At 38.1% G+C, this 19,428-nt stretch overlaps 1 protein-coding gene across 3 annotated transcripts in view; it reads right to left on the minus strand.

The window, feature by feature from the left end:
• The window catches only part of apc (APC regulator of WNT signaling pathway), a 62,948-nt gene extending 43,660 nt beyond the window's left edge, over nucleotides 1-19,288 (minus strand). For 2 of the 3 annotated variants that reach the window (XM_051686351.1, XM_051686349.1), the window contains exon 1: nucleotides 19,092-19,288. In XM_051686351.1, the coding sequence (XP_051542311.1) occupies nucleotides 19,092-19,103 (12 nt within the window). In that variant the 5' untranslated portion in view covers nucleotides 19,104-19,288. Of the gene's footprint in view, nucleotides 1-14,506; nucleotides 14,553-19,091 lie in introns of all 3 variants that reach the window. The other variant, XM_051686350.1, reaches the window with a different exon arrangement.
• Nucleotides 19,289-19,428: the final 140 nt, after the last annotated feature.

The raw sequence follows: 19,428 nt of genomic DNA on the forward strand, positions 1-19,428 counted from the left end.
TCAGGCTTCCTAAGCAATCTATTGGCCCGGTTGCTAGGGTGGGTAGAGTCACATTGGGTTAACCTCCTCGTGGTCGCTATAATGTAGTTCTCGCTTTCGGTGGGGCATGTGGTGTGCTGTGCATGGATGCCGCGGAGAATAGCGTGAAACCTCCACACGCACTACGTCTCTGCGGTAACGCGCTCAACAAGCAACGTGATCAGATGCGCGGATTAACAGTCTCAGATGCGGCGGCAACTGAGATTCGTCCTCCACCACCCGGATTGAGGTCGAGTCACTACGCCACCACGAGGACTTAGAGCGCATTGGGAATTCCAAATTGGGGAGAAAAAGAGAGAAATTTTCTTTCTGAAATTGTTGCCCTGCTGACTGACCTTTTAAAAGACTCTGTTAGGTTCGTATGGAACCCAGCCAGCGAGAATGCATTCGAAACCATAAAAACACTTCTCTGCTCCACGCTTGGATAAGCCTTTTGATGCATGTGGATGCGAGTAAGGTGGGAGCGGGTGCTGTTCATCTGCAGGACGATGAACAAGGTGTTGAACGACCTGTGTGTTTTTTCTAAAAAAAAAAATCTGCCCTATCAAAAAAAACTTAAAACGTAATTGAAAAAGAGGCTTTAGCTCTAGTTTGGGGACTTCAACATTTCAGCATTTATGTGGGAGGGGGTGGGGTTCCATTGGTGGTTTATTCTGACCATAACCCACTTACATTTTTAACAACTCTTCAGAATCTGAACCAATGTCTAATGCGGTGGGCACTATATTTGCAACCCTATAATTTAGAAATCCGTCATATCAAGGGTGCGGATAATGTTTTGGCCGATGCCCTGTCCCGTGCTCCCATGTCCTGATGGATGTTTCCGTGAATTTCCTGTTGTTTTCTTTCGCTGTCTCCGTCTATGTCTTTTCTTCCCAAGCCCAGGGATGTAGAAGATTTGGGATTGATGTGCAATGGTAAATGGTAAAAAAGCTAATGGTAGTGTTTCCAATGTAGCAGTTGTTAAATGGGGGTTTTGATGTCTGCATTTGTTTTGTAGCGCATATGGAAACTATTGGAAACATTAGTTTCTATCTTGTGGGAGAGGGTATTACAACCCGGTTAGTCCACTGCCTGTTTTGTGTTTTCCCTTTCTGTGTGTGTTTGTGTTTACAGGTGATTGCTAGGCTGATGAGTGACTGGGAACACCTGCATGGAGGTTTCCCGGTCTACTTAAGTTGTCATGTGACAAAAACCATAAAACAGAGAAGAACTCTTTAGACCCAAAAGAGTTTTAAAATCAAATCATTATTTTGTCATATCATTAAATATCAATATGACATTTGTATGAAAAGGCACATTTGATTCAGGTAATTTGGTGCAACACAAATTCATGATATTTGTAAAGTGCAAGGAAGCTATTTTAATACCTTTTACTTAATGGTTACACAACGTGACATTTTTAAAGCCATTAAATAAATTTTTTGTAGAAAATGCTATACATGTTTTTCAAAAATGTGTAAACATAACATGAACTCTGAGATTACGTCTACCAACTTGACGCGTTTTAAACTAGATTTTTTAAATATTTCAAAATCACGCCGAACAACCTTTTTTGTCAATGACCCATATATCAGTGTATATATGTGCATGTAAATACACTCAGGTCTTGTCGTCGTAAACATTAGACTTGCTTAGGAAATGTAACCTATAAAGTGTTGGCCAGAGGGTTTCCAATCAAATGTCATGTTGTCAATCATCAGTTAGCATCATACTCTGACCTGTCATGTTCCTAATGAAGTCAATGACTGTTTCATGAAGAATTACAATAACACACGACTCATGTGTGTATGACACAGCTGATGCCTGTGGGCCATTTCATCCGTACTGAGAGGCGAGCGACTGGGTAAAGTGACATGATTGTAACATGGAGGCACTTGAGCACAGATGAAAGTTACTATTTTTATCTCGATCTCAAAGTCAGGGCTGAATCAACCATGTGGAAACGTCTATCACCACATCGTCACTAAATTACCACTGAGATGCTGAAAACCATCAGCAAACTCTGTACAGCACAACTTTAGATTTTAGTGGCTGTTATCTGGACTTTACTGCTAATATAGTGTATTATGGAGCAAGACCAGGGCTGAAACGCGGCACCAATATGGTAATCAAAATAAGCCACAATGACGCAATATATGCAGAAACTGCTACTACTGTAAAATCATAATGGTAAAGGGCCATTCACACAGGCAACATTCTTGAGTTTTAAAAAGCTAGATGCAACAGAATGGAATAAAACATCTTCAAAATTTGAACTGCTTTTAACTTGACACAGTGTCTTTAAATCGTGGCGCTCATGACATAAGATGCTGAAAACGTGGCATATCACAATGGTCAAATATGTCCATCTAGTGTGTTTACATCAATAAAAACAAATCTATAAAACATGCAGATGGATGCAGTAATGCCCCTAAGACCCTTATATAATCTTTGACATTTTGTTGAATTTCTTTTCTTGGTGACAGTGGTGATACCAAGTTAGTGCTATGGCAATTAGGAATGTCAAAAGTAATGGTACTTCGGTACCGAGTTGATACTACAATAAAAAAATATGTCACGATACCAGTGTTAATGCGGCACCAGTAGTACCGAGAACTGATACAAGTTCAGCGAGTATTGATGCTGACTACCACCCCTGGAGTGGCGAGTTCGAATCCAGGGCATGTTGAGTGACTCCAACCAGGTCTCCTAAGCAACCAAATTGGCCCGGTTGCTAGAGAGGGTAGAATCACATGGGGTAACCTCATCGTGGTTGCTATAATGTGGTTCTCGCTCTCGGTGGGGTGCGTGGAGAGTTGTGCGTGGATGGCGCGGAGAATAGCGTGAAGCCTCCACACGCGCTATGTCTCCGCGGTAACGCGCTCAACAAGCAACGTGATAAGGTACACGGATTGACGGTCTCAGACGTGGAGGCAACTGAGATTCGTCCTCCGCCACCCGGATTGAGGCGAGTCACTACGCCACCAAGAGGACTTCGAGCGCATTGGGAATTGGGCATTCCAAATTGGGGAGAAAGGGGGAGAAAATCTAAATAAAGACATTTTTATAAATGCATTTGATTAGACACCATTTTGATGCTAAAATTTAATTAAACTTCAAAACAGAAATTAGGAAAAAAACTTCATAGGGCCCTACTTGACAAAAACTTGTAGCAATGTTTACTTAATTGAATACACTTGAAGGAAACATGCAGTTGTTTTAATTCATTATTTACATTAATATTTAAGTTTTTAAATAGGCTAAAAAAAGCTTGTTCAATAGCATATTATCCATTTTTGCCATGGTGTCAAAATTGGTATCGAGAATTGTGAAATTAACCCTAATGGCAACTATTTGTAACTATGGTATTTTAGCATTTGCCAAGGTAACATTTATTTAGGGAAAGCAATCACAGAAATGACACAGTTTTTCATTCTGTAATTATAACGAAAAAATTAATTGGCCTCACTTCACAACAAGCCAGGTTTTTACAGTGCACAATAAGGTGAATTCTTTCCATTCCACTTTTATTATATTTCATTTTACCCTGGTTTTACATTAACCAAACACACAGCCAACATTACAAGCAGCCAAAACAAGCCCTGTCAATGTGAAAGAGGTAATCTGCAGATGTGTCCAATCGATGTGACTCTGCTACAGATTCTGCCACTGTTTCCAGGGCATCCATGGCCATTAGGAAGCAGAATTTTCAAACAGAAAAAAAAGGCCATAGAGAAGACACTCTTATTCAATACATGCATCCATAGTGACAACTGAATGGTATTAAATTCAGTGTATTGCATTTTAAGAAAGAAAATGGAATTGATCCAATGCACTCCCAAACAGATTCATTAAATTATCCTTCAATATACACTGGCGGCCAAAACTTTGGAATAATGTACAGATTCTGCTGTTTCGGAAGGAAATTGGTACTTTAATTCACCAAAGTGGCATTCAACTGATCACAAAGTATAGTCAGGACATTACTGATGTAAACAGCACCATCACTATTTGAAAAAAGTCATTTTTAATCAAATCTAAACAGCAGCCATCACTCCAACACCTTATCCTTGAGAAATCATGCTAAATTGATCATTTGGCACTAGATAATCACTTGCCATTATATCAAACGCAGCTGAAAGATATTTGGTTCATTAAATGAAGCTTAACATTGTCTTTGTGTTTGTTTTTGAGTTGTCACAGTATGCAATAGACTGGCATGTCTTAAGGTCAATATTAGGTCAAAAATGGCAAAAAAGAAACAGCTTTCTCTAGAAACTCATCAGTCAATCATTGTTTTGAGGAATGAAGGCTCTACAATGCTTGAAATTGCCAAAAAACTGAAGATTTGAAAGGTGTACACTACAGTCTTCAAAGACAAAGGACAACTGGCTCTAACAAGGACAGAAAGAGATGTGGAAGACCAGATGTACAACTAAACAAGAGGATAAGTACATCAGAGTCTCTAGTTTGAGAAATAGACGCCTCACATGTGCTCAGCTGACAGCTTCATTGAATTCTACCCGCTCAACACCAGTTTCATGTCCAACAGTAAAGAGAAGACTCAGGGGTGCAGGCCTTATGGGAAGAATTGCAAAGAAAAAGCCACTTTTGAAACAAAGACAAAAAGAAAAGTTTAGAGTGGGCAAAGAAACACAGACATTGGACAACAGATAATTGGAAAAGAGTGTTATGGATCTTAACCCCATTGAGCTTTTGTGGGATCAGCTAGACTGTAAGGTGCGTGAGAAGTGCCCAACAAGACAGACACATCTATGGCAAGTGCTACAGGAAGTGTGGGGTGAAATGTCACCTGAGTATCTGGACAAACTGACCGCTAGAATAACAAGGATCTGCAAAGCTGTCATTGCTGCACATGGAGGATTTTTTGATGAGAACTCTTTGAAGTAGTTTAAGAAGATCTGAACATTTTTTTCAAATTGTAATAGTAATTTGTCACGTTATTAATGTCCTGACTATACATTGTGATCAGTTGAATGCCACTTTGGTGAATAAAAGTACCAATTTCTTTCCATAAGAGCAAAATCTGTACATTATTCCACACTTCTGGCCGCCAGTGTACGTATGAGGAATTACATTAGCATTATTTGCATTTAGTTAAAAGATCATTAGACTGGGTATCACAAACAAATCTAATTATAATATCCAAGTATGTAAATTGCTTGTGATTGCAATGCAAAATATGGCTAAAGCATAATTTCTGAAATCTTGAGTCTGCTTAAGTACACCAAGATCTTCTGATTACAAAATGTTGTTAATAATTAACCAGCTTGGTTTGCATATGATATAATGACTACAGATCAATCCATACTGTTAATAGAGCAGAAAAACTCTGTATCTGTCTGCTGACACACATATGATGACACACATTTTTTGAATAAACAAACGCTTGTATGACAAAAGCCATTAAAGATAAAATGTATTTAATAAGAAACACGCACAATAATGAATCAACTTATTTCTCTGTTTTTCACACACAAATGTGAATCTAACTGCACCTAAATTATCTGAGTGTAGCTGCAAACCGCATCTCACACTTTTATAGCAATCATTTCCATGCAACGAATCATAAAAATACAGTGAATATATTTTAAAACTTGAGTGTATGAAGCAAAGCACTATCTGGCATGTGGACAGATCAAAATGGTCGACATCTACGAATCAAAAAGGCTTGAGGTATTGAGAGTGTGAAAAGGAAACGGAGGAGTGGAAGAAATACAGACTCATTAATATTTCAACACTTCCTCCAAAAAAAAACAAAAAAAAACTGTATGACAATGAATCTGAACGTCGACCACTTATCTACGACATTTTGCACATTTAATGCTGTATAGTTGTATTTACAAACGTCAATTTTGTCTGAATGCATTTATTTCACGAGAGGTGCAGAGTTGTGCATGCAACGTTTACAATGCATTTAAATCAGTTACCTCTTCACCAGCGATGCACAATCCCAAATTCCCTGCAGTCAACTGCACAAGCACAGATGCCCTTCCCTCAATGCACAAAGACACTTCAGCCAAATACATTAGCTCACATCCTGGTTTAACATGCACCTGGTAAACCAACCCTTGATTTACACTAAACACCAACAGCACCTGTGACAGGTCTTTGTGCGTGCATCACCGGCACTTCGGCTAAAAAAGAAAAAAGCCCCTCTCTTGCAATAGCCCCTCCATTTTGACAGGGCAATTACAGCTTACATTTACTGTGGAATCCGTGTCCACAGCCTTGAATCGCTATAAATAATTGGTGTGCTTTCGCATCTGTCCCCATGCAGCACAAAAGAGGCTTTTTAGCGGCTGCATTTGCAGCATCCTAGTGATAAAACACAAATCACAATCCATGCACATCCCCCACACCCTCTCAAAAATCAGCCATCAAAACAAAAGGCTTATCGGCACCGCCTTGCAATTCCACACAAACAGGCTATTATTTCTTCCCCGAGAGCTGCTACTGAATAGAATGAATATAAAACATCGGTCTGTACGTTTACAGGGTGATCAGGGGCGTTAAACAGAGACTTACCCCATTCTGCACCAGTGACAGCCTCCATTCCAGCAACCCGTCAAGTGTGTCAGTTGCCGGAGAGTATCCAGCCAGCAGTGGGTCACATGGGCAAAGGCTTGGCCAATCAGAAGGCAGCCGGCCCAGGCTGCTGGTGTTGGTGCAGTGGCTGATGGTGACTGGCCAGAAATCTGCCCCACCATACAGCTGATTCCCTTGACTGGGTTTTAAAGCTGTCAGGGGGGGGAAGTGGTGTGGGCGGTGGCCCCAGAGATGCCGAGATGGGTCATAACGCCTGGAGGTCACATGAACCGGCATAGAATAAAAGGATCGATACGGAAGCCCACATATTGTTGTGGTCCATGGCGGACCTTACAGCTGATGTATGTTCAATGCATTAAACAAAGTTATGAAGGATAAACAAATTGACAGATGCAATGTGTTCTTCGTTCAAGGGTAAAAAAAAAAAAAAGTTCTAAACAGCTGAGCAACGCTATACTGTTCCCAAACATTCAGACATGGGGCCACACCGCTGTGGGAAGCATTTATGAGCATTTAAACATGAGGACGCTACATATAAAACCTTAAAAATGTGTTATCAATGACTTTATGCCTCATTCGAAGAGTAAAATTCACATGAGGTCAGTAAAAGATGCTGTTTTAACCACTCGATAATGATTTAAAGTAATATGTATGCAGTAGAAAATGTTTAATTTGTCTTGTTTACATTCTGAATTCATGACGCTAATGTGCTAACAACATATATGTGGCCATAATATGCGCAGATTTAAATTAAGGAAAAGAAAAATTTATTTTTTGCTACCAAATTAGGTGCTGGTGCCACCATCTGTAATACTTGGTGGCACCAGTGCCACCGCTCTCATATGTTAGTCTGGAGCCCTGTGGTGACATGTATGTTCTGTTAGACAGGTTTTTTTTTCTATTGGTGTTTGTTTAATAAAAATAGTGAAAGTGATTTTTTAAGCGCTTCAAGTGTCAAAAGCTCCCAGTAAATAATAAACACACACATGACAAGCGAACATGAATAACCCATCTGTAATGATTCTAAGGTCATTTAAAGCTATTACTCCACCGACGTGCGTAAATACAGGTCCGGCCTTGCAGGAATTTGGACGCGTGCATGGTGCTGCTGAAAAAATCCTAGGGGAAACACTGAATGAGATATCACAAAATGAGTTCCATTCTGTGCCATTTGAGTCATCATTGAGTCTGTATCATGTACTTGACGCCATCTCCAGGTGGTCATATGTAACACTGTGCTTCATGTGGTTTATCTAATGATCTATGCATCTGATTACCTTGTGTGTGGACTCGTTTGAAAGATAATCACCTAAATGTGTCAAAGTATGTGCTATTTTATGTTCCGTTTATTTTTCGTGAAGTTATAAGCGAAAACGCAGCATATAAGTAACACCTGTTCACATGCAACCTAAATGTCAAAGACATATACTTTGTTATTATTCTGTGATTAAACAAATGGGCTGGTTGTATTCTTCTCTTTGAGAGCTTTCCAACAATATATGACACATGGGCATTTGATGAGTTTGATATTTTACTGATTACAATAATACTGTATGTACAGCGCAAAATTAATAATTATCAAAACGGAACACTTCTGATTTGCACTTGTACAGTTTTGGTCATAATGCCTAAATGCATTGGAAAGTAGAGCTTCTAAGCTTTAAATTGATACCTATTTTGTGTTGGTCAAGAGTGTAGTTATTCAGATTTTGACTTTCTCACAGGCGCATTGGTGGGCCCATCCGAGCTTAAAAAGTTAAACAGAAAAAAGTGCTTATAAACTTCATACGACGCAACAAATTTTCATTATTCATTATAAATAAACCTTTGTTTTTTCATATCGGCGTTAAACGTGATTATTATGACTAGGGCTGAAACGATTATTCGACGTTATCGACAACGTCCACAAAAAGTTTCATTGTCGAATAGTCGTTTGATCTCGTTTAACGTAATGAGATCACATGAGATCACATTAAACTTTAATGATGGCGCGCGAGAGCAGCACTGCAGCACACCTGACTGAGGAAGAAAATAGCTCACAGACGCACTCCAAACTTTCCAACCAGCTTCAGGTGATGCAGATCGCAAAGTATGAGGGAATAATACAAAAATACAAAATAAGTAAATACAGAAGCACTCTCGTTGCGGAATAAGCGGAGCCAGAGCTGCCATTCCGCTGAAACAAAACCTGCGTGTCGAATGTCTTTAAAGGAAACAACCTGGCGTTACATCTTTAATGCAGATATATTTAATGCGTTATAGCTTTATTAAAGTTCAAATAATAACAAAGCTGGTCATGTAAATAACTACAAACTCTGAAACTGGCATTTCTCTGAACGGTCAGCACCTCTTCTACAAGTTGCGCGAATGTCCCGATCTAAGGGGGGGGATTGAAACCGTACCTGGCTGATGCACACTGTCACGGGACGCTCGTCCCTAGAGCGCACGCTGTTGCAGCAGCTAGATTATAACGTGATGACTCACAACTTATTGAATCGCTGTGTTTATTATCATGAAGAAAACTATCAATACGCAGCTTAATTAATAAGACAGAGTTAATTTTGATTTAAAGATGGATTGAAGTGAACAGAAAGGTGAGAGAGGGTAGTCTTCATACACGCCATTAAAAAAAAATACGTTTTTGATTTGTTTTTGTTTTGGCTTGTTTTCTAATATAATTTTATTTTATTTTATTTATCACACATTATACATTTGCACATATACAGTGAAAATACTAATATTTTAAAATATATAAAAATCCTTTAAAAAAGATGCATTGACCTGAGAAGCAGCATATAAGATATTCAGACTTGCTTTTAGAGAATAGATCTTGAATACAAGTATATTTTGTCTTTACTGCACTCGCAGAAGTATAACCAAGTGAAAAAATACACTTATATTTTAGATACATTCTCTTAAAGCAAGTCTAAATATCTTATATGTTGCTTCTCAAGTAAATTATCTTGTTTTAAGAATTTTTAGACAATTTTAAATGGAAAACAGGACAAATTTTGCAGTCATTTTTTTTCTGAATTAAACTTAATAAAAAGTATTTTTTTCCCTTTAATTCAGTGAATGTCATTTAGAGGTATTTGTCAAAGATGATTTTGTCCTCTTTATTGCTAGTAAGCACATTTAATACAACCTTTTAAGTCGGGCACAAGCTAATGATTAATCGTTGCAATAATTGCAGAATAGTCGAATAATCATTCTAATAATCTTTAGATTAGTCGATTATCAAAATAATCGTTAGTTGCAGCCCAAATTATGACTGATATGCCGATGGTTTTTATTTGGTCAGCAATTGGCCGATACATCAGTTCATCCCAAATTATTTTACATTTAAATTAATTTAGCAGACGCATTAATGCAAAGTGCCATTCAAGAGAAGGAATATTTTAAAATTTATTGCGTGAGATGCACAAATACACAATACTTGCAGAAATATAGACAATTATACAATGACTTATTGCTAGCAAAACAATGATTTTATGTTCTTATATATATATATATATATATATATATATATATATATATATATATATATATATATATATATATATATATATAAAGCAGCCAAATATGAAAAAGTATTCCTACTGTCAGATAAGTACAAATAGATGGTTTGTCTCAGTTATCTGGAGAGAAATGCTAACATTTTCAATGAATTCCACTGGTCTTGCTGTGCAATGGCTTGTAAAAAAACAAAACAATTTAAATATATATATATATATATATATATATATATATATAAAAATTAAAAAAAATTCCACATGCATTAATTGTTCGAATACGGCATCAACTACAATAAACAAAGTGCAACAATCTCTGTTGTAAACAGAGTACTGTAATGTACTATTCATTCCCAGAGGTCATTAATGTTCATTATTGTGTGTTTACTGCTATTGTGCAAGTTACAATTTCTTTACTGAATAAACTTTTGTGAATAATACAGGACATTCTATAAGTGGTTGTGATTTGCATTCTCAAACTGAGAAAGTGAATAGAGAACACGGATGGGGAGGGTTCTTTATATTCGCTGGAAGTGTTTTTTCATGTAAATGAGGTTTGAGTCTTTGAGAGCTGAAAACTGGACATTGGCAGAGACCCTTGTTGGTCAGTCCTCTCTTGTGGTGCTATTCAATGGAAACGATCCTCACTTTTTATTCCTTGTGTGGGAAAACATTCCAGAAAAGAAGAGGAAAGGCTATGTTTTGTGGTTGTTACAGCTTCAATCTATGATATTCCTTCTTATAAAACAGCCAATATTTTTAACGAACACTAGGGCTGTCACGATTATGAAATTTGGCTGACCATTAATTGTCCAACAAATAATTGCGATAAATTGTCTGTTTTAGGGCTTTCATGATTAATTGTCATATAAATTGTCACATGTGTACTTTATGCACCTTAGTAAGTAATTTTTACATATTTAACTTCAAACTTCAAATATATAAATCAAATAATAAAATATGGATATATAATTTCCTTTTAAGGCTTTAAAAACATATATCATATATCAAAATATTTCTAAATACTATAAATATGTCTCTTTCTTGGTCAACTTCAGTTTTGGTCAATTTTACATTCTCACTGTTGTTTTTGGAACTCATATTTTAAGCTTTTTTAAAATGTAAAATTTTTTATATTTTTATTATATTATATTATGCAATAGTAAAATATTTCTGCCCTAATTTCTTCACTTTCACACGTTATTTTAATGCTTTTTGATTAAACCCATGAGTCCTTTTTTCTCATGAAGCAAAATCTTGAGATTTAATTTCACCATTTTATCACTCCACAGAAATAGAGTAAGCGTGCGTCTCCTCTGTCACTGCGTGTCATTAACACTGTGTATATGAACCTGTTATGACCAGGAATATTTGCCATTACACGATTGTTTAAAGGGGTCATGTCATGGGGAATATAAGTGGTCTTTCTACTATAAAAACATTCTGTAAATTTAAAAACTCAAAACTTAATTCCCAGTGCAATAATAGCACTTATTTAGACCAAGCAGCATGAAAACATGCGCTGGATGAACGTCTTTGACAGTTTAGATGTGTTTCTAGCGATGTGCATTTCAGTGCAGGATGATACTGGAAACTGGATGTGGATGTCTTCAGCGTATTTCAATGTGGATTGCAACGTGCACAAGACAAGGTGGCGCAACAGATGGCTGCTTCGGTGTGGAGCTCTCTAACGTTTTTGTTACTTCTGTTTGTTTGTCATGTTTTTGTCACTCTTTCCCGATCAGTTTCACCAGGAATGAACTGCTGAATATTAGGCAGAGCATACCTGATCATTTTTTGCCGGTGTTTGATTATTCGTACGTTTTATTAGACATCTTAGTTGGAGGTGCAGCGGTGCTATACAAGCGATCCAAAGATGCACGTGTGCTTGTGAAGCTTCGTCAACGCGGCTTTAGGACTCCGCTGCATAGTATTCATCTGGTGAATGTCCGCTCCCTCACCAACAAAACGGACAAACTGCTTCTGCTCATTCAAACAAATAAGGACTTTTCTAACTCCGCTGCTCTGTGTTTCACGGAAACCTGGCTGAATGTAGCCATCCCGGACAGCATGTTTCATCTGCCGGGCTTTCAGCTGTTCAGAACGGATCGCATCGCGGTGTTATCGGGGAAAACGAGAGGCGGTGGAACATGCTTTTACATCAACGAAAGTTGGTGTACAGATGTAACAGCATTGAAGAAGATGTGATGTCCTAATTTAGAGGCCCTCTTAATCAACTGTAAGCCTTTCTACTCGCTGCAGGAGTTTTCCTCGTTTATTCTGGTGTGTTTATATCCCTCCACAAGCATGCATGAACGCAGCGTTGCAACAGCTGGCTGATCACATCACAGACACTGAGCAACAACACTCAGACTCTCTTATCATTATTCTGGGAGATTTTAATAAAGCTAACCTCACCCGTGAACTGCCAAAATAGAAAGAAAAATATTGGACCACTGCTACACCACTGTAAAGGATGCATATCGCTCTGTCCCAAGTGCAGCTTTAGGACTCACTGATCACTGTCTGGTAAGCAGAAATTAAAATCAGCTAAGCCTGTAGTAAGGACTGTAAAGACTAGGAAAGCTTCAGGCCCAGATGGTGTTTCACCTGTCTGTCTGAAAGTCTGCGCCGACCAACTGGCCCCCATCTTCACACAGATCTTCAATAGATCACTGGAGCAGTGTGAAGTTCCCTGCTGCTTCAAACGCTCCACCATCATTCCGGTCCCCAAAAAAGCCAAAATCACAGGACTTAATGACTACAGACCTGTCACTCTCATGTCTGTGGTCATGAAATCATTTGAGAGACTGGTTTTGGCCTACCCGAAGGACATCACTGGACCCCTGCTGGACCCACTTCAGTTTGCTTGCCGAGCAAACAGGTCTGTGGATGATGCTGTCAATATGGGACTGCATTATATCCTGCAACACCTCGACAGACCTGGGACTTATGCAAGGATCCTATTTGTGGACTTCAATTCAGCCTTTAATACCATCATGCCTGATCTTCTCTCAACCAAACTGACCTAGCTCTCCGTGCCCACCCCAATCTGTCAATGGATCACAAGCTTTCTGACAGATAGGCAGCAGCTAGTGAGACTGTGGAAATTCACATCCGGGACCCTCACTATTAGCAATGGTGCTCCTCGGGGATGCATGAGATCTGTATCAACCGGTCAAAGACATCTGTCTGTGCATGTTTATGTACAAAAACATTTAAATCTAGACAGGCACATGAAGGTGTCCTGTTTAAGTCCACATAGGATGAATCTCCCATGACAGGCCCAATCTCTCTTCTCTTCACCTGTGTGACTGGCTGAGAACCAGTGGGCTGGGCCAAGGGGGCAATGACGAAAAATAGGCGTTGCATATGCAGATGTATTTGGTCCTTGTGACATCACAAGTTCGAATTCCAAATGAGCCGTTTTTGCAGCTTGGTTTAAATAAATGCTTTTTTTCTATTAATGAGGAAGTTTTCAGTTCTGAAACTTACAGTATGTTTATATACTACAATGACCTCTTATATGTCAAAAGATCAAAGAAAATTAGATTCCTCATGTCATGACCCCTTTAACAGCTGTGCCTGAGATGAACAGTTTAATATATTCAGAAGCAATGTGTTGGATGTGCGTTATGTGTAACCCCTGAAATTTAGTTTTATATTGTTATGGAGGTTGTTCATTCTCTTCCGACTAAGTTTCAAATATGGCTGATTTCGAGGCACTTATGCCAAAACCGAGCATTTCAGACAGAGGGCCAGGGACACGGTGGAAAAATATAATAGATTACTAAATTATGACTGTTTTAATGCAAAAAAACATTACTAACATTATCAGTGGACCTCAGGGAAATAATTTAAAAAAAGAGCATTTCATGACCCCTTTAAAGTGCATCAGAGCGCTTGAAATGCACTACATGTGCTCTTCCGGACAGAAGCTGTCTGGTTGACATCCAGCTCAGTGACGCTCGGAGTTCAACTAAATGACACAAACGTGCTGTTGATGGCATTTATATTTTTTTTTTACCTTTATTTGGTCATTAAAATGTGATTTGAACATTGACGTGCACAACAAACATGGTTATCTCAAATAACTGCGATCAGACGATTATTTAATAATCACGGCAGGTCTACCGAACACAGTACTTTAAAGGGGAAAAAAAGGCTGAAACTATGTTTTTCTCGTAATTTCACTGAAAGAGCTTTACCACTTCAGAAAAGAGCTACACACGTGACAACAACAGCTGAAACAATGACAACCCATATTCAATAGCTCTGTCAAGCCAATACAATACTGATCCTTTAGTAGGAGGATACAAATATACAGCACTTTATTACAAGTTTGGTGTCACTAATCTCGAAGGCCATTACAGCTCCTTGATTTAGTTAAAAGTTTTGCTCACCATCTGCCAGTGCAGGACAGAGCAGCACACATCCACTGCACAACTCCTGTAGAGTAGAATACAGTTCATTACAATAGAGTTTATCAGAGCAGAATATAATTTATCAGATTAGGGATTACTTTATAGCCTATATATTCACTAGATGAAGAGTTTTGTATATACAGCTCTGGGAAAAATTAAAAGCCCACTGCAAAATGATCAGTTTCTCTGGATTTACTATTTATAGGTATGTGTTTGAGTAAAATGAACATTTTTGTTTTATTCTATAAAGTACTGACAATATTTCTTCCAAATTCCAAATAAAAATAGTCATTTAGAGCATTATTTGCAGAAAATTACAGCTTTTCAAAATAACAAAAAAGATGCAGTGTTTACAGACCTCGAGTAATGCAAAGAAAACATGATCATATTCATTTATAAACAACACAATACTAATGTTTTAACTAGAGCCCGACCGATATGGGATTTTTGAGACCGATACCGATTTTAGAGGGGGAAAATTCACAGATTACCGATATGGTGACCGATATAGCTAATTTTTGAGCTGGAATGAAAACAGACCTTTTCTATGTGGATTGTGCACTGATTTTGCACCGATACGACTATGCAAAGGTACTCAGAAGTCTGCTTTCTTAAATATTTTTATCAAAGAACATTTGTCATTATTATTATACATTGTCAACAAATTCTAGAAATGAACACTGAGAAAATAAACAATAAAAACAAATACAATAAATAGCTTATTAAACATCAGTATTGTTAGTATAAGTCAATTGCTGACCATTTAAATAAAGAATAAATAAAATCAAATAAAAATCAGTACTTTGTTTAATATCAGTCAATTGCCCACCATTAAAATAAAGAATATATAAAATAAAAAAAATAGCTAAATAAACATCTGTACTGTTTAGTATCAGTCAATGGCTGACCATTAAAATAAAGAATAAATAAAATAAATAGCTAAATATACATCAGGGGCCGGTTGCACCAGCTATACGTACGTTACAACTTAGCCTAGTTGTGGCATAAATGGGCACAAAGTCACAATTTACGCTCTACTAAATATTTGAGCGTTGCACCATTAAATTTATGTAGGATATAACCCTACATATAAACTAAATATTTACGGAAGCCTCCGACCAGGAGTAACTGATGGAATAAAAAAGCAGACTGATATTTAATGACATCAATGAGCTCATATTTTGGTTGACTGGCATCAGTCCTTTCGACATATATGATGGTGTTGACAATAACAAACGTACATCGCCCGGTGTCATGTTTCAACACATTCAAAATATATTATATATAAAAATGAATAAATGTCTATTTTTCCAGCCTGCTGTATTAGTATACATTTATTTTAGATACAGTTCCTATATATTATTATTAACACAGGGCAAATATACTATTTATTAAATCTACTTTTATTACGTATCCTATTTTAATGTCTGGAAAACCAGACTTCTAAATATTACATTTTGTAAATGCAACGACTGGAATTGTTCGGTTGAAGGGGGTACCAAACTGTGAATCCTGAACAAAACAGTTTGGTGAATACATTTACGCATTAGCTTCCACTCAGCTGACAACAATGAAAGCAGCTACGTGATTAGCTAGTTAGCTATAAGCTCGTTGCCACGGAGAGTAAAAGATGGACTTTATTTACTTTCTAGCATTGTGTCTCACCAACTAGGCAACAGCGAAGAGTGAAATCAACACTCAACAGACACAATCTACCACCGCACCGTTGACTGCTGAGCTGCAAAAATATGCTCTCTTACCTTTCAATCTGCTACATTACTGACTGCATTGACAAACTATAGCTGGCTAACAGCAAACAGATGTGATAAACATGAGTGACATGGTTGTCAGGGGCAGGGTTAACGTTATATTAGTTATATAAAATGATGGGGTCATTTTTTATTAACTTTCCAGTATGTATTTCACAAACTAGTTAGCAATTTAATGAGAAGAGACCGCTCAACTCCGCACCGCTTAACTCCGCCCTGTCTGCAGAGCCACCATCAGCTCAGAGTCAGCTCTGTAAACAGTGGAGTCGGAGCGTGCTCTGCTGGACAAACTACGCTATGACACCAATACTAAAGTATTGTTTTCTGCATTATATGTTCTGAAAAAAAGTTTTCATATCGGCGCATATCTGTAAAATATACGCTGATACCGATATATCGGTGAAAGGCTAATATCAGCCGATATATCGACCGGGCACTAGTTTTAACTTAGGAAGAGTTCAGAAATCAATATTTGGTGGAATAACCCTGATTTTCAATCTCAGCTTTCATGTGTCTTGGCATGCTCTCTACCAGGCTTTCACATCGCTGCTGGGGGACTTTATTCCACTCCTGGCACAAAAATTTAAGCAGCTTGGCTTTGTTTGATGGCTTGTGGCCATCCATCTTCCTCTTGATCACATTCCAGAGGTTTTCAATGGGGTTCAGGTCTGGAGATTGGGCTGACCATGACAGGGTCTTGATCCACACCTTGATTGACCTGGCTGTGTGGTATGGAGCATTGTCCTGCTGGAAAAAACAATCCTCAGATTTGGGGAACATCGTCAGAGTAGAAGGAAGCAAGTTTTCTTCCAGGATAACCATGAACGTGGCTTGATTCATGCATCCTTCACAAAGACGAATCTGCCCGATTCCAGCCTTGCTGAAGCACCCCCAGATCATCACCGATCCTCCACCAAGTTTCACAGTGGGTGCGAGACACTGTGGCTTGTAGGCCTCTCCAGGTCTCCGTCTAACCATTAGACGACCAGATGTTGGGCAAAGCTGAAAATTGGACTCATCAGAGATGACCTTACTCCAGTCCTCTACTGTCCAATCCTCTTTGCTTCTCAATGATGAAGGGCTTTTTCTAGCTTTGCACGTCTTCAGCCCCGCCCTTAGGAGCCTGTTTCGAACCGTCCTCGCCATGCACTTTTCCCCAGCTGCCGTTTGCCTTTCTTTTTGTAGATCGCTTGATGTCATCCTACGGTTGTTGAGTGACATTTGAGTTGGCGGTCATCCAGGTCAGTAGAGTGTCGTTTTCGTCCTCTGCTGGTCTGTAGCTTTGTTGTCCCCAATGTCTGCTGCTTGATCTTATTCTTATGAAACACCAATTTTAAGGATGGAAGCAACCTGATGCTCACTTTATCCCTCTGCCAGTAAAGCCAGAATTGAACCCTTCTTTTCCTCACTGATAACTTTGCAACTCTTTCGGCATGGTCAATAGTTATTTTTTATTTAAATTACTTTTGAGGTACTACTAGCACTGTTTTTGCCATCCAGCTGGTCCTATTGCAAGAGGATAGTGATGACCTCAGCAGTGGTTTTTATACTTTTACTCATTAAATACGATTTGGTTCAGGTGATCGCCTAATCAGTACCTCATTAAGTAGAATGAGGTGTGCTTGCATTGCAATTCAACAGACACTGGAATGGAATGGCTGCCATATATTTTGAGATGCTGATTTAAGACAAATGTGGAGTGGTCGCTTATCCCTTGTGCGACCTTCGGGACATCTTTGTCTTTTTCATTTTTGTTTTTCCGATCATTTTGGCTGTGTTAATGCCAACGGCATAAATTTTGCCAAAGGTGTGTATTTTAGGGGGAATTTTGATATTTCAACCTCAGCTCCTATAATACATCAATAATACACTGTATACACAAAATAGTTACACTCAGGACCTTCAGGACAAAAATGTCCCCATTGAAACCCATTAAAGCTGCAATATTTGATCCCAGTGCCATTAAAGCATACATATCATGAATTCTATGATATTTTGCTTTGATTCTGGAGCTCTGACTTCAAAGTTTACATTTTTCATATTTTCCACCAGATGGCGCCATTTTTCTCATGTTTAGCCTATGGAGCAAATACAAGCTTTTCCCCTATTCTCTGTTTGCTGTATTATAGAGCACTGCAGGACAATTGAATAAATGATGCAGCTAAAATTGTGTGGGTGTGTTGGTATGGATGTTGGTTAAAAAAATTAACTAATTGAAAGTGGAAAATAATATTAATATATAATATTATTATGGCAGTCTAACGACCTCGAAATCACTTTTTTAAATAGAAATTTTTTTTCCAGAGCTGAATATATATTTCACCAGATGAGGTTTACTGTTGCGTAATAACAAAAAATAAATAAAAACTATCAGCAACTATCGGCATAGATTTGTGCTGATAACCGATAGTTCCAAAAAAGCATCTATCGGCACAGCACAATACATTAAAAGTAGAATTTAATTTGGTAAACTTTGTTTACGCTGCCGTTTTGATGTATTAGAAAGAGCACAACACTACAGAGCAGCAAAAATACACAATATAAAGAAAATAAAGTATTTAAAAATACAGATCTCAATGTTGAGTCCTCACATCACTGCTGTTCTATTAACTTCACACATCATCACTTAAAAATAGACACTTGAGCTCGACTTTGTAAAATACCACTTCTTTTAATAGCACACAGCTTTACAGTATTCCCCGAAGAGTTATTAACAGATATGCATGTTTAATATGGTGTATCTGCGCTCAGTGTGTTTATATAAACATTATTATTTAAGCTGTTCAAAGTCTTACCTGCACAAACATTCGTCCTCTTCCACAAAATAACTCGACTTTAACGCCTAGGGCGGAATAAATCCAAAGAAACCATGATGTTTGGACGCTATGAACGGATAATTGTCTGTTTGCTGATTAAATCATGAGTTTGTTAGAAACTTTGTCTTCTTTTGTGTGTGTGATTTTCTGCTCAGCAACTCGAGTCCCCGCGACGCTTCGCCATATTGTTAGTGGAGTCACTGTTCTGCGCATGCGCGGTGAGACATGTGCTCAACACGCCACCATGCGACGGGCAAAGGAAAAGCGTCATTCTGATTTTTTTCTAATAAAAATATTCTAGACATTATTTATTATA

Source organism: Myxocyprinus asiaticus, chromosome 43 (assembly GCF_019703515.2).
Source record: "Myxocyprinus asiaticus isolate MX2 ecotype Aquarium Trade chromosome 43, UBuf_Myxa_2, whole genome shotgun sequence".
In the NCBI taxonomy this organism is placed as follows: domain Eukaryota; kingdom Metazoa; phylum Chordata; class Actinopteri; order Cypriniformes; family Catostomidae; genus Myxocyprinus; species Myxocyprinus asiaticus.